This window comes from Malassezia japonica, chromosome 2 (assembly GCF_029542785.1).
Source record: "Malassezia japonica chromosome 2, complete sequence".
NCBI classification, from domain to species: Eukaryota; Fungi; Basidiomycota; class Malasseziomycetes; order Malasseziales; family Malasseziaceae; genus Malassezia; species Malassezia japonica.
Window position 1 is genome coordinate 673,104 of NC_083371.1, and position 22,323 is coordinate 695,426.

General features: G+C 62.9%; 8 protein-coding genes across 8 annotated transcripts; 5 read left to right on the top strand and 3 right to left on the bottom strand.

Annotated features, from left to right (window-relative positions):
• Position 1: 1 nt before the first annotated feature.
• On the bottom strand, positions 2-995 carry MJAP1_001482 (uncharacterized protein; the record flags this gene model as incomplete). The annotated part of the gene is made up of 2 exons (XM_060265440.1): positions 2-307; positions 330-995. 2 exons carry the CDS (start codon positions 993-995, stop codon positions 2-4), a joined length of 972 nt encoding a protein of 323 aa, XP_060121423.1.
• Positions 996-1,110: 115 nt separating this feature from the next.
• MJAP1_001483 (uncharacterized protein) lies at positions 1,111-3,722 on the top strand (the record flags this gene model as incomplete). The annotated part of the gene is made up of 2 exons (XM_060265441.1): positions 1,111-1,254; positions 1,278-3,722. The coding sequence occupies 2 exons, from the start codon at positions 1,111-1,113 to the stop codon at positions 3,720-3,722; spliced, it is 2,589 nt and encodes an 862-aa protein (XP_060121424.1).
• A 46-nt stretch (positions 3,723-3,768) lies between these two features.
• MJAP1_001484 (Ulp1 peptidase) lies at positions 3,769-5,778 on the top strand (the record flags this gene model as incomplete). The annotated part of the gene is made up of 1 exon (XM_060265442.1): positions 3,769-5,778. The coding sequence occupies one exon, from the start codon at positions 3,769-3,771 to the stop codon at positions 5,776-5,778; it is 2,010 nt and encodes a 669-aa protein (XP_060121425.1).
• Positions 5,779-5,781: 3 nt separating this feature from the next.
• Positions 5,782-8,028, bottom strand: prh1 (RNA helicase; the record flags this gene model as incomplete). Its single annotated transcript, XM_060265443.1, has 1 exon — positions 5,782-8,028. One exon carries the CDS (start codon positions 8,026-8,028, stop codon positions 5,782-5,784), a length of 2,247 nt encoding a protein of 748 aa, XP_060121426.1.
• Positions 8,029-8,111: 83 nt separating this feature from the next.
• Positions 8,112-11,324, top strand: HUL5 (HECT-type E3 ubiquitin transferase; the record flags this gene model as incomplete). The annotated part of the gene is made up of 2 exons (XM_060265444.1): positions 8,112-8,347; positions 8,432-11,324. 2 exons carry the CDS (start codon positions 8,112-8,114, stop codon positions 11,322-11,324), a joined length of 3,129 nt encoding a protein of 1,042 aa, XP_060121427.1.
• Positions 11,325-11,641: 317 nt separating this feature from the next.
• On the top strand, positions 11,642-13,976 carry MJAP1_001487 (uncharacterized protein; the record flags this gene model as incomplete). The annotated part of the gene is made up of 2 exons (XM_060265445.1): positions 11,642-11,738; positions 11,761-13,976. The coding sequence occupies 2 exons, from the start codon at positions 11,642-11,644 to the stop codon at positions 13,974-13,976; spliced, it is 2,313 nt and encodes a 770-aa protein (XP_060121428.1).
• A 25-nt stretch (positions 13,977-14,001) lies between these two features.
• Positions 14,002-16,136, bottom strand: GEM1 (ERMES complex Ca(2+)-binding regulatory GTPase gem1; the record flags this gene model as incomplete). Its single annotated transcript, XM_060265446.1, has 2 exons — positions 14,002-15,935; positions 15,959-16,136. 2 exons carry the CDS (start codon positions 16,134-16,136, stop codon positions 14,002-14,004), a joined length of 2,112 nt encoding a protein of 703 aa, XP_060121429.1.
• A 137-nt stretch (positions 16,137-16,273) lies between these two features.
• On the top strand, positions 16,274-22,321 carry MJAP1_001489 (uncharacterized protein; the record flags this gene model as incomplete). Its single annotated transcript, XM_060265447.1, has 2 exons — positions 16,274-18,619; positions 19,454-22,321. The coding sequence occupies 2 exons, from the start codon at positions 16,274-16,276 to the stop codon at positions 22,319-22,321; spliced, it is 5,214 nt and encodes a 1,737-aa protein (XP_060121430.1).
• Positions 22,322-22,323: the final 2 nt, after the last annotated feature.

The following is a 22,323-nucleotide window of genomic DNA, read 5'->3' on the forward strand; positions in this document are numbered from 1 at the left end:
GCTAGGCAGCTTCGCGCGCTTGGATCCACTGCAGGGCCTCGGCAGCACGCGCCGCACGCAGCGTACACCAGGTACGCGCGAGACTGTACGCCTTCGCTTGTTCTGCAGCATCGGACGCTGCTTGGGCGTCGGCGGCAAGCTGCTCGCCTTCCGTCTTGGCCTCGGCCTCGTCCTCGGGCTGCTCGGCCGGCTTGGCGTCGGACTGCGCCTCGCCAACAATCGCCTGGCGCTTGGCTTGCTCAAGGAGTGCGGGCGGCGCATCCGGGATCGTCGCCTCGGACGCGTCAGTAAGAGAGTCGAGCATGCGCTGAGTGAGCAGGACGACATACCTGTTTCGCGAGACCCATAATGCTCTGCAAGTAGACCGAGACGACCGACACGTGCTCATCCGGCACCCACGCGCCCCCTTCAGGGAGCTGCAAGGCAGCCACAAGCGTCGTCTGGACATCCTGCGGCAACGCGTTGCGCGTTGCTTCCGGAAGCGCACTCAGTTCCGAAGCCGCCTCGTGAATCGGCTGCGACCAGAGAATGTGACGCACCAGCCAGTTCTGGCGGGGCTTGGAAAACTTCCACGACTCCTTGTCCTTGAGGTATGCCTGTGCGTAGGCAATGGCGCGCTGGGCAGCCTCGCTCGTGCCTTCGACCGACTCGGGCGCCGGCCCCAGTTTGGGCTCGGCGTAGGGGTTCTTGCGTTTGCGCGTACGCTTGCGCTTCTTTTGCGGACCTGTATCGTCATCGCTGTCGTCCGCATCATCCTGCATTGGGGTCGGAATGGGCTCGGCAGGCTTGGCGGCTTCGGCGGGCTGCGCCGCATCGGCGGGCTGCACCGCTTCGGCGGGCTGCGCAGTGGCTTCTGCCTCGGGCGCGACCGTGGCCTCGGCCTTGGGCACACTCTCAACACCCTTCTCTACACTCGCCACCTCTGCATTCCCACTTTCGCCTTCGCCGCCGGCCTTCTTCGACGAGCGCTTCCTCGGACGCGGCCGCTTCGCCATGCTGGTAAATTTTCACCCGATGCAGATCGCTTGGCCAATGCGTGCCCCGATCGCCCGATCCATTCCTAGTCACGCGGGGCGTTTGTGGCGAGTTGCTCCCTCCGACACTGGCAGCATGACCGACACTGAGGCTGGCGCGCCGCCCGGCGTATGGGCGTGTCCGTGCCTGAACATCCGGATACGCGGCCGCATACTGCATAGCGAGCGTGGACCATGGCCCTCGGAGCTCGAGCTGAGCGATCCGCACTCCCTTTCGATCGTACGTCGCGCGACTGACAACAGGCCCTGCCTCGCTACACGCACGCAGGGCGCATGCAAAAGAACGGCGCCGCGGTGACCGAGGTCATGTGCAAGCTGTGCATGTCAGACGTGTATGCTGTACCCGCCAGTGCGGGCGCCTCGGAAAAGGATCAGGATGCGACAATACACGACTTGTTACACACCCATCTTCCTATCGTGCCCAGCGATCGCACGCTGTGGCTCTCGGACAAGTGTATCGCGGGTGCGGATATCTCGACAAAAGAGACGCTGCCGACGTACTCGGCGGCGCTCGGCGTTTTGCTGCCGGACCGCTCCAACGACACGGAGCACGCGCCGCTCCATGCGCTTGAAAGTGCCGCAGCTGCGTACATGCTCCCTGCGATTCCCACGCGGCTCGTCGACCGCTCCTCACCCGTCTCCCAGAGCCCGGTCGAGGCAGAAATTCTCGGCAAGCTCCAGCGCCGCTTTGATACGGCGCTGCACGACATTGCTGCTTTTGTGCGAGAGACGCAGCACAGCCTGCAAAGCGCGATCCAGGACGCGACCGACCACGTCCAGGTTGCCACGCACAGCACGCCAAAGCCGGTCGCTGCGCCGAGCGGAAGTGCGCGGGGCTTGGACGTGCCAGCGGACTCGTTTGTAAAGCGCCCGTCGACCGAGGCGCCGGCGCGGCAAGTATCAGTCGGCGCGCTCTCGCAGTCGTTGTCGCGCCTCGGCCGCGGCCTGCCAGAGCGCACGCAGCGTGCAGACGACAGGCACGCGGCGCCCAAGGCCGCCGCGGACACCCCTGCTTCCACTGCGCCCAAAGCCGCTGCCCCTGCGCCCAAAGCGGCGCAGCCTGCGCCTGCTCGAGCGGAGGGGCCCTCGTTACCCCGCCACGTTGCATTTGCCAACGACGACGATGCGGGCGCCATCGAGGAAGAGGCCAACCGCCTCGAGTCGGACGACCCCGTCTTTGAGATCGACGAAGACCTCGAGCTGGACGCGGCGAATGCGCCCATGCAGCCTGCCGCCCCCCGCGCCGACGATGCTGAGGCGGAGGACCGTGCAGCGCTGGATACCGAGGCGTCGTACAAGCTCAACACAGGCCTTGCGATGTCGTTCTCGGGCGTCGACACGTCGAACCCCATCTACGGCGAGCGCCCTGCGCCCCCATCGTACGAGCACGAGCAGCAAGGGCCGTACGATATGGTCGAGGATAAGCAATTGTCTGGCTCGCTTGCTGCGCGGCGTGCGGTGCGTGCCGAGCCCGAGCGCCGCACGAGCCGCCCCCACGACCGGTACGCGGACGAGGACTTGGCGCTTGCCGGCGTGCTTGCGGCCAACACCCCCTCGCACCGCAACCTGCAAGGCCCGCAGCAGTCATCCAAGCTCTGGACTGCCGAAGGCGAGCGGCGCTGGGGAGCGTGGCAGAGCCGCGTCGACCAGCTCGATTCGAGTGCCGCCGGGCTTGCGGCCTCGGTGCCTGCGAAAAAGTTCCCTCCCGGAATCCCCATGCGTGCGCCGCGCCGCGAGATAAGCGACGGCCTGGACCGCGAGCCGAAGACGAGCTTGCCGTACAAGGAAAAGATGCTGGTCCCCTCGCTGCGCCAGGCCGTGCGTGGCTTCAAGCGCTCGCCCGGCCCCACGAGCCGTGTGCCAAGCAGCGGCATGCTCGCGAGCAGTCTGCGCACGACGGGCTTTGCGGCCGGCGACACGCACAAGCCGGGCGACATGCCAATGCGCCGCACGGCCAGCACGCGCTCGCAGCGGCATGGCGGCGCGAACGCCGTACCTCCCGTGCCGTACGTGCCGAGTGCGTCGTTGCGCGTATCGCTTGGCCCCGAGAGCGAGCCCCGTGCGCTCGAGTCCATCTTTGGCGGCGCGGGCACGGACGACCTTTCCAAGCTTTTGTACTATATGCATTTCTTGCAGAACCTCAAGCTGTCGAAGCGTACCGGCTGGTACCATCACGGGATTCCTGCGCCCGAGTCGATTGCGGACCACATGTACCGCATGGCAATGCTGGCGATGCTTGTGCGTCCCGATGGGCTCGATATTCCCAAGTGTGTCATGATGGCGCTTGTGCACGACCTCGCCGAGGCGCAGGTCGGCGACCTGACGCCCATGTGTCGCGTCGACAAGGCCGAGAAGCAGCGCCGCGAGACCGAGGCGATCCACTACCTCACGCAGGACCTCCTCGGCAACTCCCCGGCGGCGGCCAACATTCTCCAGCTCTGGCACGAGTACGAGGAGCGGACGACCGCCGAGGCACGCCTCGTCAAGGACCTCGACTGCTTCGAGCTCTGCCTCCAGACCTACGAGTACGAGCTCGCGCACGGCACACGCGACCTGCAGCAGTTCTGGCTGGGCGCCGCTTCAAAGATCGCGCATCCCCAAGTCAAGAGCTGGACGCAGGCGCTCCTGCGCAAGCGCCGCGCGCTCTGGGAGGGCCGCGGCATCGCGTACGACACCCCCATTGCATAGGATCGATACCCATGTGGAGGATAGTGACACGTGCTTCTGTCCCACGATGGAGCGCGGCAACCTGTACGACGGGCGCGAGCGCCTCCGTCCGGGCACAGGCCGCGCAGGCGGGGTAGACGCGCGGCCGGGGCGGGAGGAAAAGCCTGCGCGGCCGCGCGCGCCGAGCGCGGTGCAGTCGCCCTACCGCACGCCGATTACGCCGGCCAGCTTCTACGGCAAGCCGGAGCGGGGTGGTGCGGCGCGCAAGCGCGACGCGCCGAGCGCGCCGTCGCCGAGTGCCAAGCAGCCCAAGATGGCGTCGTCTCCGCCGCGACTGCAGCACACGCCGACGCGCGCCAGCGCGTCGCCCGCGGCCGACTCGAGCCCAGACGAGCTGAACCTCGCGCCGCTGCCGCTGCGTGCGCGGATGCGGCCTAAGGACGCGCCCAGCACGCAGAGCCTTGCGATTCCGCTCTATGCAATGTACCTCGATGAGGGCTGGTACGCGCGCGACGCGCGCCTCGAGCTCGTGTCGTTTGCGAATCACTTTACCGTGATGCTCGGCGCGGACGAGTGCTGCAAGATTGCTATGCGCGACATCTTTAACTGGACGATTGGGGGGGAGGAGCACAAGCTGTTTGTTGTGTCTGTGCGGAAAGCGAGCCTTGCGTCGCTGCTGCGCCTCGCGCCAGGCCTCGAGCCGGAGGAGGGCAAAGCGCACGTCTATTTCTGGGCGAATGCGAGCTCGGGCTATGCGGCCAAGCAGTGGGACGCGCTTATCGAACGTGTCCGCGGCAGCGTCCTACAGCGGCCTGCGTCTGACCTCGGCGGGGCAAAGGCGGCTGAATTGCAGCGCCGCCTCCAAGCGTCGGAAAAGCTGCCGATGCGCCTTCCGTCGCCCAACGCCCTTCCTGCGCTTCTCCACGACAAGGCGACCATTGCGCAGTCCAAGCCGATTGCCGTGCGCGAGCGGCGTAGCACGCCGCAGTCGAGCCCGACGCCCGGCGAGAAAAAAGTGATACCCCTGACCTCGCCCCCGTCGTCCCCCGAGCCGGCCGGGACGGTGGCGCGGCGGAGTGCGCGGCACACGCCCGCCGACGAGTCGCCCAGCGTGCCCATTCTGCGGTACCCCGCCTCGGGGCCGTTTGCTGTAACGATCCTCGAGTCGGATCTGCACCGCCTCGACGCGGACGAGTTTCTGAACGATACCCTGATCGAGTTCGGGCTGCGCTACCTGCTCGAGCAGGTGCGCCAGCGCGACGAGGCCCTTGCGTCTCAGATCCATGTATTCAGCTCTTTCTTCTTCCTCAAGATGAGCGAGTTTCGCGACCGTGCCAAGTCGTACGAGCAAGTGCGCAAGTGGACCAACAAGGTCGACATCTTTTCGAAAAAGTACCTCGTGATTCCTATCCACGAGCATATGCACTGGTACCTCGCGATTGTCGTGAACCCCAGTGCAGTGCTCTCGGCGCCTTCCGACCCACAATTACGCCGCTCGGCACGGAATACACCCGACGTGGACGCGGCAAGCGCGTCGCCCGCACCGAGCGCCAAGAGCGCCACGCCGCCGGCCGGGCGCGCGGCAGGCACGCCGCCGCCCCAGGCGCCACGCCCTGCGCGTACGCCGACCAAGATTGTGCCGGGCGAGCGGCGCGTCGCGACGCCGGAAAGGGCCCCGCCGCCCGAGCAGGCCTACGTCCTGGTCCTCGACTCGCTGGGATCGAGTCACGGGCCGGTCAAGACACTCTTGCGCGATTACCTCCGTCTTGAGGCGCGCGACAAGAAGCACATCGATGCAGACGTCGACCTGCGCCGCCTCGGTGACCCAGTGCACGTCGACGTCGACGTCGCCGAGCAGCCCAACTACTGCGACTGTGGACTATACCTCTTGCACAACTTCCAGTGCTTTTTCTCCGATCCACAGACCTACTTCCGCGACGCGCTGCGTTCACGCAAAAGCGCAAATACAAAGGACACGCCACCCTCCGACCTGTGGCGCGCCGGCGACATGGACCAGCGCCGCAAGCATTGGCAAGACCTCTTGCGCAGCCTCAGCGAGGAGTGGAGCAGCACATAGAGACTACTTATCCGCCCGGCCGCCGACGAGCTCCTGCAGCCATGCAGGCTCGATCTTGGACACGGTGCGCGCAAACGTTTGCGACGTAAGCACGAGCTCTTCGAACACAATGGCCTGCACGGACGATGCAGACGTGCCGCGCGCGCTGTGCCGAGCAGGATGCAGCGTGCACGCAGGGTGCAGCTTGAACGACTGCCCGCCTGCAATGCGGCGGAACGTGCCGTCGGGCTGCCGCAGCGCCGTGTTGCTCAGGCGGCCCTGGCCGAGGCACTGCAGCAGGTCGAGGTAGTCCTCCGCTTCGCCGCGGCCCGCTTTCCATGCACGGCCGCCTTTGGTAACGACGAGCGCATCGCCCTCGTCCTCGTCGTCCGAAATGGGTGCACTCTTGGCACGCGGCTCGTCATCGTCGTCGTCGCACACGATGCCATTCTGGCGGCAGATGCGCATGAGCTGCTTCCGAATCGCAAGGATATTCTTCATTGTGCGCTCGTGCACCGAGTGGGCCTGGCACCACATGCGCAGCTCGTGCTTGGCGCCTTGGCTTGCAAATGCATGGCTCTGCGTTGCGTGCGTGCGTGCAGCGAGGTAGCCTTGCAAGGCATTCAGCATCGTCGCATGGTCCCCGCTGGGGTCGAGGAACACATCGCGTGCACGCTCCGCAGCCTCGCGGCGCTCGGGGTCGTGCGGCTCGACAAACACGCCGCGGTCTGCAGAGAGGACCGAGACGAGGTCCCGAGCCTGGCGCGCACAGTGCGTCCCGCGCTCTGCCGCGGCCAGCAGCAGGCGTGCGTACGACGGCGTGATGGGAAGAAGAGCAAGTTTGCGGCCCAGCGGCGTAAGGCGCATCGCCTTGGACTCGCGCTGCGTATCGATTGCACCGAGCTCGGCCAGGTGCAGCACGGCCTCTTGCAGCAGCGACGTGTCCGGCGGATCGATCCAGTCAAAGGTAAACGGATCGACGCCCATCGCATAGAGCTGGAGCGCCGCGCCGGAGAGCTCCGTGCGGTGAATCTCGGCAACTGGCGACTTTTGCAGGTCCTGGAAGGCGTCTTTTGTATAGAGGCGGTAGCACTCGCCCGGCCCTTCACGACCCGCACGACCGGCGCGCTGCACGCTGGACGATTGCGAGATGGGGAGGACTTGCAGTGTCTCGATCCCTGTCTGCGGCGAAAACACCTTTTCCTTGACGAGGCCCGAGTCGATCACGTACTTCACCCCGGGAATCGTGATACTGGTCTCGGCAATGTTGGTCGCCAGGACGACCTTGCGCGTATCTGGCGGCGTCGGCGCAAAGACGGCCGTCGAGGCCGCAGGGCCGAGCGCCGCATACAGCGGGCGCACAATCAGGGCCGGAGGCTCGCGCCCTTCGTCCGCGCCCCAGGCGTCGAGCTGCGAGGCAAAGAGCTGCAGCGACTGTGCGAGCGACTCGATCTCTTCCTGGCCGGTCGCAAAGACGAGCACGTCGCCGAGCGGTTTGGACACATGGATCTGCATCACCGCACGCACCGCTGCATCTGTCCAGTCTTGGCAGCTCTCTTCGGTATGGTACAGCCGCACGCCGTGCTGACGCCCAGCGACGTACAGGATCGGGACAGTGGGCGTAGCTTCGGACGCAAAGAAGCGCGAGAACAGCTCGGCGTCAATCGTAGCACTCATAATCACGAGCTTGAGCGGCGTAATAGCCTCTCCAGCCTCGTGCCGCCGCCGCCGCTCGCGCTGGATTTGCTTCACGAGACCAAGCAGCATATCGGTGCGGAGCGAGCGCTCGTGCGCCTCGTCGATGATGAGCACGCCGTACCGCTTCAAGAGCCCCGTCCTTGTCTTGCCTTTTTCCAGCGCCGCATCCGCTGGCCCGAGGACTTCGCGGATGAGCATACCATCGGTCATAAACTTGATCTTGGTGTTCTTGTTCGTCCGGTCGTCGAAACGGACCGAGTAACCGACATACTCCGGCTTGTCGTCACTTCCTTTGTGCAGGAGCGTCGCTGGGTCTGCGCACCCCATCTCGGATGCGACACGGCGCGCAAGCGACGTCGCAGCGACACGACGGGGCTGCGTAATGCCGATCATCAGCCGGCTGTCGCGCGGAAGGATGCCGTCTTCCAGCAGAAACTGCGGCACCTGTGTCGTTTTACCACTACCCGTTTCACCCACAAGAATCACCGTGTCCTGTTCACGAATCCGCTCGACAATCGTCTCCCGGCCGGCCCACACCGGCAGCGCCTGCCGTCCGCTTAGCGCTTCGCCCATCGTCGCCTCCACGCCGAAACTTCGCCCGATTTCCCGATAGTAGCGCTTGCGTCAGCGGGGCCGTGCGGTGGCGCTCTTCCACGATGGAGTTCAACTTTACGGGGTCGTCGCGGCCCCAGCGCAACATCAATCTCGGTGGTGCCGGCGGAAAATCGGCGGCGCAGCTCGCAGCCGAAGCACGCGCGCTGCGTGCAGATCGGCACATGCAAAAGCAGCGAAATGTGGCTGCGACTCGCATCCAAGCGGCGTTCCGCGCGTATGGCGACGCGGCGCGCACGCGCGGCGCGTACTTGGCAGACCTTGATGGCGTGCAATGGCCGTGCGTATCGCAAGAGGATTGGGTGCGCCGAACACGCCTCCTCGTTTTCTCGTACACGCCGGCGTTCTCCAGCAGGCACGCCAGGCACGTCGTTCAATGGGCAGCGCATCTGCCGGAGGATGCGTGGAGTATCGGCGGCGAAGCGTGGCACACACTCCTTGCGCTTGTCGTGCGCCAGATGCTGCACATGCTCGAGCACCACCCCAAAAGCCTCGGTGAGCTGGCCGGGGCGTACATCGACGCGATGGCGAAACTGGTGCCGGCGCAGGAGTCGTACGCCGAAGCACAGGCGCGTCTCGTGCGCTCCATGCTGCGTCACGGACTTCACCGCGCACTGGCAGCGTACATGGAGTCGCTTCCGGTGCAGCGCACACAGGACGCAGGGCTCTGCATGGAGCTAATGCTCCGTCCCTTTGCCGTCTTTTCCACAAGCAGCGACGCTTTTGTCGAAGACGTTGCCGATTCCGAGGCGCCAGGCCGTGCCGTTGCGCTGCGCGGCTTTGTGGCGTCGGTGCTGACGCTGCCGCACCTCTCGGCCCGATTGCCTCTGGGCCATGTACAGACCTTGGCCGCTTCGCTTCCGCTGGACGAAATCGAGGCGCATACCCAGACCCTCGGAAGCTACTATGACCTCGCTACGCACGATGAGGCGCTGAGCGAGAACCCGATTCATTCGCCGTACCTCCTTGGCAATCTGCTGCTCCTTGCCTCGAAGCGGGTGCCGCGTATGGACGGACCTCAGCTGCAGTCGTACCTCGTGACGCTCGCGCTGCTTCAAAACGCACTACCGCCGTCTACGTTTGCAGCGCCCACGGCCGAGCACGACGCGGTGCAGGCTTCGGTCGGCTCGCTGATGGACGGCGACAATGAGCCGCAAGGCGAATCCCAATCATACCCTACGCTCGACGAGGCGAGCTACCACAACCTCCGCATTCTCGTGTCCGATTCGCATCTGCACGCGATTCTCGCACAGAGCACAAAGCACGCGTCGCGGACACGCGGCCCTCTGTGCGCGTTTCTGGTCGCGACGCTGCATGCCTGGCCGAGCGCCGAGTGCGAAGGCGTGCTCACGACGGTGCTCTATGGCTACGACCACAGCATCGGCCGCTCTGCACACGCCGCGCATCTGCCGTCGGTCGGTGCGATCGTGCGTGAGCTGTGGCGCGGCTATGTGCGTGGCAACAAGCTTGCACGGCAGCTCGGCACGTCCGGCGCCTCGGCGCGCTTGTTCGAAACGCGCAAAGCGCTGGTGGATGAGTCGCTCAGGGAAGAGTGGCCGGTGCTCGTCGTGCTGTGCCAGTTGTACGGCCGCTGCCTCTTGACGATGGGCGACGACGAGTTCTACCCGCCCGACCGCCTTGCGTCGGGCGGCAAGAACCCCCTTTCGCTCGATGAGCTCGTGACGCTGAGCGGCATGCTGCGTAATCTCGCCTTTGTCTTGTACTGGCACGAGGAGCTTGTCGGCGACGGGTCTGGCAGTGCGGTAGTGCCAGGCACGAGCATGCCGCTCCTTGCGCTCCGTGAGCTCGCAACGCGACTTTTGCAGCAGCTGCATACCCGTGATGCGCGTCACGCCTTTACACCCGAGGGCCATTGGCACATGCTCAGCCAGCAGGACCTTGCGTCGTTCATCCAGTCGGTTGTGCTGGAAGAGCGCGACCTGGCCACGCCGCGCGACGAGATGGACGTCGACGATGCGCCCCGTGCTGCGCGGCTGCGCCACTCGGTCTTTTCCGCGCGGACGCTGGCCTTTATCAGCCCGAGGCTGGGTGTGTTGAACAACATTCCCTTTGTGATTCCGTTTGAAGTGCGCGTCGAAATATTCCGGCAGTTTGTGCGCAACGATGCCGAGCGCTTGCACATTTCCCGCGACCTCTTTTCGCGTACAAGCCGGCACCGTGCGACGGTGCGCCGCGAGTCGATTGCGACCGACGGCATGGCACAGCTCAACTCGCTAGGCCCCCGTCTGAAAGAGCCCGTGGAAATCGTCTTTATCGATCAGTTTGGCCAACCCGAAGCCGGAATTGACGGCGGCGGTGTCTTTAAAGAGTTCCTCACGACCCTCACGCGCCAGGTCTTTGACACGGACCGCGGCCTGTGGCGGACAAACGAGCGGCAGGAGCTGTACCCCAACCCCCACAGCTATGCGCGGCAGCCGGACCAGCTCGAGTGGTACACCTTTTTAGGCCGTATCCTCGGCAAAGCGCTGTACGACGGTATTCTCGTCGACGTCAAGCTCGCGAGTTTCTTCCTGGGCAAGTGGCTCGGCCACCAAGGCTACCTGGACGATCTTGCGTCGTTGCACAGCCTCGACGCCGCGCTGTACCGCGGCCTAATCCAGCTCAAGAACTACACGGGTGACGTGGAAAACGACTTTGCGCTCAACTTTACCGTGTCCGACGAGGAGTTTGGCGTGACACACACCACCGAGCTCATCCCCGGCGGCGCAGACATTCCCGTCACGAAAGAGAACCGTTTGTCGTACATTTACCACGTGTCGCGCTACCGTCTGAGCAAGCAGATCGAGCCGCAGTGCCGTGCTTTCTTCCAGGGCCTCTCGGAGCTGATCGACCCCCGCTGGCTGCGTCTGCTGAGCCGTGACGAGCTCGGGGTGTTGGTCAGCGGCACCGACTCGCCCATCGACCTGGCAGACCTGCGTGCGCACACCGTCTATGGCGGCTTCCACGAAAAAGACCTCGCAGTGACCTACTTCTGGGAGGCCCTCGAGAGCATGGACCAAGCCTCCCGCAAAGCATTCCTGCGCTTTGTCACGAGCTCGCCCAACCCCCCTCTGCTAGGCTTCAGCGAGCTGAACCCCCAGTTTGCCATCCGGAACGCCGGCGACGACGTGACGCGTCTTCCTACTGCCTCTACGTGTGTGAATCTGCTCAAACTGCCCGCGTACGCATCGCGTGCGCAGTGCCTCGAAAAGCTCCTCTATGCGGTCCACAGCGAGGCCGGCTTTGATCTCTCGTAGCCGATTCACTTCATCTAGGCCAGCCAATCGCAAAGCGACCTTTGCCCTTCGCAGTGTGGGGGAGGTCACTCAATTTTCGGGCGCGGTCGCGTACCCCACGTGGTCGGCCCGATTGTGTGTTCCAGTCGGGCATTGGCTGCCCAAGACCAATCGGCATGCGAGCCTGGTCTCGGCCGGTTTCTCCGCACCGCTGCCGAGTTTTTGGGCGTGGGAGGAAATTCAAGGGCGTTGTCCAGTTCTACACGACTGTTGAAGGCGACACCTCGCCGCTCTGTACATCAACGCGCGCTGCGCTATGGAATAGATCGCATCAGAGAATGGAACACGTCGCTGATCCAATTCTCGCGGTCTCGCGCTCGTCGCTGACGAGCCTAAACACCGACGACGTGGCGCAAGTCGCCCGGCTATGGAATGGTACGTCGCGCTCCTAACGCAGTCTTTACCAAGTGCAAAGAGTCGCTCGAGGACGGGCGGAGATACGAGAACCTCTCGTGGCGCCTATGGTTCCGGCAGTCGCACTCGTCCAGCAAGCCCGACCTGGAACAGGCCGCACAGGCCGCGCACCTCGCCACGGCCAAGTACACCATCCCCCACGCTGCACCGCCCCTCTCCGAGCCGGAACTCTCCACGGACGAGTCTACTTGCAGTGAGGACGGCGAGAGTGACCGGCCCATGTCCAGCAGCTCGACCATGGAGCTCGAACGGCCCCGCTCCCATAACGCGTTTGCCGCACTGATCCCGAGCCCGCAAAAGGAGCCGTCGTGGGACGAGCACTTGATGGAGCTCGCGCGCGCCAAACGCGAGTACCGGACACAGTCCCAGTCGCCGGAGCACGACACTCATGCGGCCGTCCGCGCGGCGCTGCTCCATGGCGTCAGCGCCGAAACGCATACCGAAGACGCGGGCACGCCGATGCACGGCGCGCCCGCCTCGCTCTCAACGACAGGGACGGTGACGCCGCGCGCCCACGAGCAGCGCTCCCGCGCCAACTCGACGCATTCGCAGCACGGCGTCGAGGTGTCAAGAGACGGCACAAGCCCGCAGCCCTCGGCGGTCACCGCGTCGCCCGAAGAGCAGGACAAGGCGGCGGAAACGCCACATGCGCCAAGCGACGCGCCGAGCGATTCGGACACGCCGCGTGCGCCGCAGTCGCCTGCTGTCCCGAGTGCACTCCCGGCGATTGAAGAGCGTGGCGAGCCGCCGCTGCAGATGCAGCACCGCAGCGCCACCACTACACAGCTGGGCTCGCGCCTACGCCGTGGCAACAGTGGCCGCGCGCTGCGTAGCCAAGAGCGCCTTGCGCAACGCGGCAAAGGGCACGGCGCCTCGCGGGCACAGGTCATGCAGATGCTCGCCATGACCAACGCCGACGACGAGCCCAAGGCCAAGGCCAAGCCGAAAAAGAAGCGCGCGCCCATCGTCTTTACCACCGGCTCGGACGAGGACCAATCGGACGAGGAGGAGGCCAAGCCCCAGCGCGAAGAAGACGAGTGGAGCGAGGTCGACGAGGAGGAGGAGAAGCGGCAGCGTGCCGCCGAGCGCGCCGCTGCACGCCGCCAGCGGAAAGAGCAAGAGGAGCGCGAGCGTGTGGACATGTTCAAGAAGCGCCCGATCCGTTCCATGAGTCTTGCAGACCTCTCGGCGGCGCGCCGTCCGAAAGAGGCACAGCAGGCGCCCGAGCAAGAGCCACCCGCGCGCGGCCTGCTTTCGTCCATCTTTCACGCACCCGAGGCGCGGCACGCCGGTGCGCCGCCGGGGCGTGTCGGCCCGCAGCGCCGCAACCCCATGTCGGGCAAGACGCTGAGCTTTGCGGCGATGCCGCCGCGCCCGGCGCCCGGCACCGAGTCGCGGAATACCTCGACGCCTTCCACCGCCGCGGACGTCTCTGAGGCGCGGCGCAACAGCACGACGAGCACGCCCAACATGAGCCGCAGCAAGAGCGCGATCGCGCTGCCGATGCTGAACCTCACGTCAATGCGCTCGACTACAGGCCGGCCGGACGTGCAGCGCACCTCGAGCACCGCCTCGCTCCTCTCGGGCAACTCGCAGAGCGACGAGGGCCATGACGATGTCGGGCCCGAGCGCACTAGGAGCAGCACCGCGCTTGTGCGCTTGTCGCAGCTCTCCCAGCGGCGCGCCGACGCGAACAAAGAGGGCGGGAGCGAGCACAAGCTTGCGTCGCTCGTGCGCTCGTACAGCTCGCGGGCGCTGCTTAAGGACCGCCCCGCGTCGCGCACCTCCAGCCAGAACTCCCCTTCGCCCACCGAGGGCCCCTCGCTCGAGGTCGAGAGCCAGGGCGAACCGCAAGACTACTTTAACCTGCAGCGTGTGCCGCAGAACGACGACGACGACGTGCTCTCCCCGAGGCAGGTGCGTTCCATGACGCACCTCCCGATTCCCGCACCCGCGCCGCTGCAGTCGCCCCGCACCACACGCCAAAACATGTTGCGCGACGAACTCTCCGAGAGTCTGCGCCAAAATCTGCTCTGGGAGCGCCAGTCGCGCGCGCGCCTCCTCGGCCTCGGCGCGCCGGACGGGAGCGGGGCCAGCACGCCTGTCGCGCCCCGCCGGAGCGTTTCCAATATCGGCCCGACGACACGCACCGAGGTGCATCGAGATGACGAGCAGTCATTCCACCACAAGGGGTGGTAGCTATGTAGTTTGTACAGTACCTGCACTAGAGATCCACACGGCCCAGCCACGGCACACGCACCGGCCACCCGCTGCGCTGCAGCAACCGCCAGACGGTCCATGCGGCGCCCGTCGCGCCAAACAGCGCGAGGAACGCGTACGCGCCGGCCTTCCACGGCATGCGCGCGTAGGACAGCGAGCGGCTGTGCACCGGCACGGCGCCGCGGGGATCCGCGGCGATGCTCAGAATCAGGCTGTAGAGCCCCGCGATCTGCCCGTGGCGCGCGCTGACATTCAGGGGGCCGGCGCCGAGGTGCGGAATGCTCAAGCCGAGCTTGCGGCAGTACACGTCGGGCTGCACTTCGTGGCGCTGCTGCGCCAAATCCAGATCGCACTTGGTCGCGACAAACAAAGACGGAAGCGCAGAAAGCGCGGCAAACTGCTGGCGCAGGTTGGAAATGTAGGAGAAGGAGTTGGTGTCGCTCGAGTCGTACACAAATACGATCGCATTGACCGAAGCGAGCTTCGACGCGGAGCGCAGCGCCTCGGCCTCGTTGCGCGAGCCGTACTCTTGCAGAACGAGGTAGCGCTCGGCGCCGCCTTGCTCCACGGCGCACACCGCGCGGCGCAGGCGGTGCGTCGGCTGGTACTTGGTCTGGAAAGGCTTGCCGACCAAGTTGCGCAGCAGCGCCGTCTTGCCGCTGCCGGGCGCGCCGAGCACCAGCGCCAAAAAGACGCTCGGCTGCTCCGAGCCGTTGCGCTTGCGGTCGCCAGGGCGGCGCGCACGCACGAGCTTCAGCGCCGAGGTCGTCGCAGCGGGCTGTTCGTCGTAGCCGGGCTGCCGTGCGGACGCGGCCGTCCCGTCGAGCCACGCGTAGGACGTCGGCGAGGCGCTGTGGTACATCGGCGTGTTGGTGCCCTGGAGGTGCGGCGACGCGCTGCCGTTCGTCGTGAGGGGATGCGCGAAGAGGGGGTAGCCGAGGTATGCGAGGTACGCGAGCGTCGTGCGGTGCTCGAGTAGGGTCATCATGCTCCACTGCGCCAGCCAGCCTTGGAGCGTAATGGCGCCTGCTTCGTCGGTAACGGTGCTTCCAGGGAAGCCGAGCGCGCCCCACGGATGGCGGCCGCCCGGCGCAGTGGCAAAGAGCGTCGCAAGCTCCTGCTCGTTGAGCGCGCCGTCGTGGTCCTTGTCGTGCGCCTTGAACACCTCGGTGAGGAACTGGTAGCCGTTCGGCGACAGCTCAACCGACATGCCCGCTGGCACGTCAAACGGTGGGTAAACGTAGGTGTGCGACAATGCGAGGTCCATGCCGTAGCCAAACGTCCACAGGACCGTCCATGTGGTTTCTAGACGGCCTCGCTGGATAAAGAGGGTATGCAAGTAGAGGAATCCGGCGAGGGTCAGGGCATTGTGCTGCAGCGTAGGGTCGCTCATTGCCTCTGCACCGTCCATCACGAGGTGCTTGATCCCTTCGAGCTCCTGCAGCTGCAGTGGCGCGTTGAAGCACAGCAGCTGGAAAGCATTCAGCTCCTCGTCGCTCAGCACACCGTCCTTGTCCGAGTCGCACAGCGAAAAGATATTGCGCAGCGCCTCGACACACGCAGGCTTGAGTGTGTGTGTGCGTGAGTCGTACAGCGGCGCCGTGGGGTACAGCACGGCTTTTTGGGCATAAAAGAACACTTCGCTCACATTCAGCGCAAGGCGCGCACTGCACTCGATGCACGTCTCGACCTCTTTAAAATCGGCCATTACCGGCGCAATCTCTTCCTCCAGTAGCTCATCAGCAAGGTCGCTCTGCCGCATGTCCACCTTGGTGCCCACGAGAATCACGGGGACATTGATGCCGAGCGAGCGCACATAAGGCAGCCAGTACGACGGAATGCGCTCAAATGACTCGGTATCAATCACAGAGTACACCAGTACAATCACATTGGCACGACGCAGTTCCGTTTCGAGCTTCTCTTGGTGCTCCGGTCCAGCTGCGTGAGAAGGGGTCACGTACCACACGTATCCACAATTTTGGTCGAAACGCCTTCGGGCGAAACGTCAGCGGGGAGCGTGAGCTCAGGCACAAGCTCTTGCACGTCTTCCACAAAGCTCTCTTTGATCAGCGACGTAATCAATGTCGACTTGCCGACGCCGGCATCGCCCGCCAACACCAGCCGGACTTCCTGCCGCATCGCGTACGAGATCGGTGGCGCTCGGAGGCTGACAAAGGCAGTACCTCCACCTCCGCATGACATCGCTGCCGGAACACGGACCAACGGCACCGTCGAGCGGATCATGGGGGCTGGCACAAGTGCGCAAGCTCAGCGCGATGCAGCCGAAATGGCGGCCCAAGTCGCTATCCTATCCTGCGATCGTGCTTGCGGTGATGATCAATATTCTCGAGGCGGCCTCGATCGGTCTTTTGGTCTTCCCCGCAGGCGGTGTGTTTGAGGGTCTGCAGGCCGAGGGTATCGCCATGTTCACTGCGTCGACGCTCTTTTCGCAGATCGTGCTTATTATGGGAGGAACAAACTTCTCGCAGGCACAGGGATTCATGCTCATCGAGGTCCTGCCGTTTATGGAGACCATGGCGAATAAGCTTGCGGGGGAAATTCCCGACGACCGCACGGCGCTTTTGGCGACTGTGGTCACATCGTACGTTCTCTCGTCGCTCGTGCTCGGAGTACTGCTGCTCGCTCTCGGCTTTTTCGAGCTCGACCGCTGGATCGCCTACTTCCCGAATACGGTGCTGATCGGCGCGCTGGGCGCCATTGGCTTATCGCTCTTTATCTCGGGCTTCCAAGTGACGCAGCGCCAGACATTCGAGTGGAGCCTGTCCTACTTTCACAAGCTCTTTGTCACGGAAACGATGCCAGTAACAGTGGCATCGCTGGTGCTTGGCATTTTGCTCTGCTGTCTCGTGCGCATTAAGCCCCGGAGTGGCACGACACGCCCGCTATGGAAGTCGTCGTGGGTGCGCCGCATCGAGTGGGAGGTGCGCAAGATGTGTGCGAGTTCGTTCCTGGTGCCAATGGTGCCCCTCGTCTCGGGACTCGCTTTCTGGGCTGGCGCCTTGGCGACAGGCACGTCGATGGAAACGCTCGAGGAGAACCACTGGACCTTTACACATATTCCTGCAGGCACGACTCTGGCATCGCGCATGCATTTTTACGATTTTTGGCGCATGTTTAATTTCAAGATTGTGCGCTGGCGCGCCATTCAGAGCGTGCTAGTCGAGATTGTGGTGCTGGTGGTCATTGGCGCATTGAACCTGCCGATCTACTATCCTACCCTGCGTGACCAGCTGCCCAATGTGCCGCGTACGGCCTCGATCAAACGCGAGTTTCTGGGGCACGGCGTCTCGAACCTCTTGTCGGGATGCTGTGGATGCCTGCCGAACATTATCGCCATGTCCAACACGCTCTTTTTTGCACGCGCCGGCGGCGACCGCCCGGAAGCGGTCGTGGTCTTGATCATTACATTTTTCTTTTTTATCCTGTCAAAACTCGTCCAGCCGTACATCCCGGTACTCTGCGCGGCGCTCGTGGTGTTCTTCTTTGGCATCGAGCTCATGGCCGAGGCCCTCGTCACGACTTGGCGCTCCAAGTCGGCTTTGGAATACCTTGTGATTATGGGGACAATGGCTACGTGTACCGCACTGGGATTCGCGCAAGGCGTCGGCGTCGGTATTGCCGCTACCTTGGCGGCCCTCGGCTTTGAGCACTTGGCCGACTACGAAATCCGCACATGCTTCCTGTCCGTCGCACAAATGGCCAAGGAGCAGGTACTGTCGCAGCGCGTGTATGATAAGCTCTGTACACAGAGCACACAAGGCCATTTGCAGATTGGCGTCATTTCCCTCAGTGGCACGGCTGGGTACACGTCGGCAAGCAAACTTCGACTCGCAATCCACGCTATGCAGATGCACGGATGCAGTGCAATGGTGATTGATCTAACACACACTGTCCGCATCGACTTGGCCGCGGCGGCTGCGATTGCTTCGGAGCGCAGCAACAAGCAGCAAGACGTGCCGCATCCCCCGGCGTTCTTGATTGGGGTACCACGCTTCTCGCCTAGGTACGATATTCTCACTCGCGCGGGCGTTACGCCAGCACGCCCAAACGAACTCGATGCCTTTGCCACCGCGGATGCCATGACCTACGGAGCATGGCCGGTATCCGACTTTGCCGATGTGCTTGGTTGGCTGCTGAGCCAAGCGTCTGTGTCGCAGCCTCGTCTACCTACCTGGGCACTTTCCGCTCCAGGAACACATATTGAAGGCCCGGTGTACACTGACGAGTACGCTGGGGATGCCGAGATCGTGCGCAACAGTACGCGCTCTGTTGATATCGCTCTGCATCGGCTTGATATGGCTTCGGCCGCGACGCCGACCATTGACCCAACGCTGCCGCCCGAGGCCAAGTGGCGCGCTTGCTGGGATCAGCTGTGTTGTGCAGTGCCCAGCACTGCTGCGGACGACTTTTCGATTTCCGCCGAATCGGATAGGGTGCAGGGGGGCGCCGACGTCGGCGACCTGTCCTACACGCTGGATGCACAGGCAAAGGACCAGCAGGTCTGGCTCGAATCGTTCGTGCCGGTCCTCCAAAAGTATGGCCGCATCACATTTCACGAACCCCGCATGCTACTCTCGAGCGCAAGTGATCCGATGCCCGACGTACGCATTCTAGTTGTTGGGACGTTGGAGATGCGGATGGAAGCACCGGTCACCTATGTGCATGGTGTGACGTCGTCAAACCCTGCTCGCAAGGTCGACCGTACACCGGCCGACTGGCTTCATTCGGCTTTGGACAGATCGTCACACTCCCGTCTGCGTCGGCGTGCAGAGCCTTCACCTGCAGAGCACGAAAATGGAGCCAGCGAGAGGTCTGTGCCCACCTCGCGCATTGAGCGGTTTTCCCAGGGCGACGTCGTCGGACTCTCTATGTTCAACTTCACCGATTCGGTGCGCGGCGACTTGTTGACCGTGGGAAACCTGACTCACACGACAATTACGATTGACTTTTCGGCACACGACGTGCGGCACGTTCCAGAACTTGCATACGCACTCAATACGTATTATGCCCACAATCAGTTCCGTATTCAGCGGATTCAAGACATCTATGGACATGGCGTAAATCAAGGTGAACAATATGTATGGTAACAGGATCATTTTGGATGGTATCGGATTATTTTTGGGCGCCTCAAGAAGGGTTGAGGGAAGATGGTGTACTTTAATTTTGGATAGGGATGGGAGGGGATATTGCAAATATATTGTATATCTCGCGTTAATTCTTGTGGTAATCTTTCCTAGCCAAGCGGACAATTCAAAGTGTACCGAGACGAGCACTTTCGGCCCGCATTAGTCACCTCCACAATAGTTTCTGGGTAAAACGCCAAGGGACCATTCTGGAGACCTCCACGCCAAGATATGGCGTCGTTGCCTGAGCACGCCCCACCGCAGGCAACCGCGAGGCCCAGCAGTGAATGGTGGCTTGCGCGTACGCGTAAGCTGCGTGCACTTTCTCGTACCTTTGATCCACGCCAATCGTCGCGATCTGGCTCGTCGCTGGCGTACCCTGCGATTGTTCTTGGCGTGCTTATCAATATTTTGGATGCTGCCTCGACCGGTCTGCTAGTCTTTCCCACTGATGGAGTGGCATTCCAAGGACTACAGGCCCAGAGTATTGCTATTTTTACGACGTCGACAGTCATTTGCCAGACTGTATTCGTTCTGGGTGGCTCCAACTTCTCGCAGGCGCAAGGCGCAATGCTAATCGAGGTGCTGCCGTTTATGCAGACCATGGCCTCCAAGTTGTCGTCTCTCATCAAGGATGATCGTGAAGCACTGCTTGCGACCGTGGTGACTTCCTACGTTCTTTCTTCGCTCATCCTTGGCACACTGCTCCTGGCCCTTGGCTTCTTTGAGGTCGACCGTTGGATCGCCTACTTCCCTGACACTGTGCTAGTCGGTGCGCTCGGTGCTATCGGGCTATCACTTTTTCTTTCTGGATTTGAGGTCACGCAGCGCTCCTCGTTTGAGTGGACGCTGGAGTATTTCCGGACGCTCTTTACGACGGCAGCGGTGCCTGTGACGGTCGCCGCATTGATCCTCGCCTTTGTGCTTAGCTCTGGCGTCCGCGTAAAAAAGCGGAGCGGTACGACGCGCCCCCATTGGAAGACAGCCTTCGTGCGCCGGTTGGACTGGGAGGTCCGGCGAATGTGCTCTAGCTCCTTCTTCATTCCCATGTTCCCGCTGCTGGTCGGCATCCTGTTCTGGGTGGGTGCGTCCTCGAGCGGAAAGAGTATGATTGAGTTGGAAGACCACCATTGGGTTTTTACGCACGTACCTCCGGATGCCACAGTGGCCTCGCGTATGAAATTCTACGACTTCTGGTTTCTCTTCAACTTTAAGATCGTACGCTGGGATGCCATCAAGAGCATTATGGTCGAGATTATCATACTGGTGATTATTGGTGCGATTAACCTCCCTATCTACTACCCCACACTGCGTGACCAGCTTCCCGATGCGCCTCGTACCGCGACAATTAAGCGCGAGTTCATCGGACATGGTATCTCCAACATCGTGTCGGGTTTGTGCGGAAGCTTGCCCAACCTGATTGTCATGTCCAACACGATCTTTTTCTCGCGTGCCGGCGGCGACCGTCCGGAGGCGATCTGTGTCTTGATTCTGACCGCTCTCTTCCTGGTCTTTTCGACCTTGGTCTTGCCTTATATCCCGGTGCTGTGCGCAGCCCTTATGGTCTTTTTCATCGGCATCGAGCTGATGGCCGAGGCGCTTGTTCCGACATGGGGATCCAAGTCTGCGCTAGAGTACTTGGTTATTGTGGGTACGATGGCTGCCTGCACAGGCCTTGGCTTTGCGCAAGGTGTTGGTGTGGGTCTCGCAGCAACACTTGCGGCGCTCGGCTTTGAGCATTTGGCGGACTACGAAATCCGCACTTGTTTCATCTCGATTAACGAGCTGGTCAGGGCACAGGTGCTCTCGCAGCGTGTCTATGACCAGCTGAGTGTACAAAGTAACGATACACCTCTCCAGATTGGAGTCATTTCGCTCAGCGGCACGGCGGGCTACACGACGGCAAGCAAGGTAAAACTTGCGATTCATGCCGTGCAGAAAGAAGGATGCAGTGCCATGGTCATTGATCTTACGCACGCCGTCCGTATTGATGCAGCAGCGGCCGCGGCCATTGTAGCCGAGCGGCACAACCACCAGCCCGACGTCCATCATCCGCCCGCATTTTTGATTGGTGTCCCCTCGCGTTCTACTCGTTACGAAGTACTTGTGCGGGCCGGCGCAATTGCTGCGAACCCCGACGAGTTAGACCCTCTTGGGGCAGCCGACCTCCTCAAGCGGGGCTTGTGGCCCGTGAGCGACTTTGCCGAAGTGGTGGGTTGGATCGCAAGCCGTGCATCGGTTTCGCAGCCCCGTCTTCCCCGCTGGGCGCGTATGCCCTCGGACTCGGCTAGCATGGCAAGCACGCTTGTGGGTCACGTCGACCGGACGCCCGACTCGCACTACAATTCGCGGCAGGGGTCGAGGGATATTTCCTTGCAGCGTATGGATATTGTTTCGCCGAATGCGCCTACCATTGATCCCACGCTCCCCCAAGACGTCAAGTGGCGTGCCTGTTGGGATCAGCTCTGTTGTACGCCGCTGGCCGGCGATGCAGAATCGGTTGTGACACAAGCGGAAAAGTCTGACTCAGGTGAGGGTGGTACGGACATGGTCGACCTTTCCTATTCACAGGACCCGTCTGGAGCGGCACATCAAGTGTGGCGAGACTCGTTCGTGCCTGTGCTGGAGCAGTTTGGCCGGATCAGCTACCATGAGCCCCGCATGCTTCTGTCGAGTGCCACGGACCCTATGCCGGACATTCGCATCGTGGTAGTCGGTGCGCTTGATCTGCGGTCTGTGGCACAGAGCTCGCCGCCCGGTACTCATGCGCTAACCTCGTCGAACCCCGCTGGAAAAGTCGACCGTACGCCTGCCGACTGGCTGCACAGCGCGCTGGATCGGACGCGTCCCCGTCTCCGTCGCCGCACGAGTGCACATCAGGAAAGTGATCCGCTGAATGAAATGCGCACTGAAGGCATGTATACGGAACGCATTGCGCAAGGCGATGTCGTCGGCCTGTCGCAGCTGAATTTTGCCGAGCCGTGGCAGGGCGACTTGCTGTCAGGGGGCCACCTAATTAATACTACGATTACAGTGGATTTCTCGTCGCACGATGTGCGCAATGTACCTGAACTGGCCCTGGCGCTGAATACCTACCACTCGCATAATCAGTTTCGCGTGCAGCGCATCCAGGACATGTACCGCCGCGGCGTGAACCTTGGCGAGGAGTACAAATGGTAAAT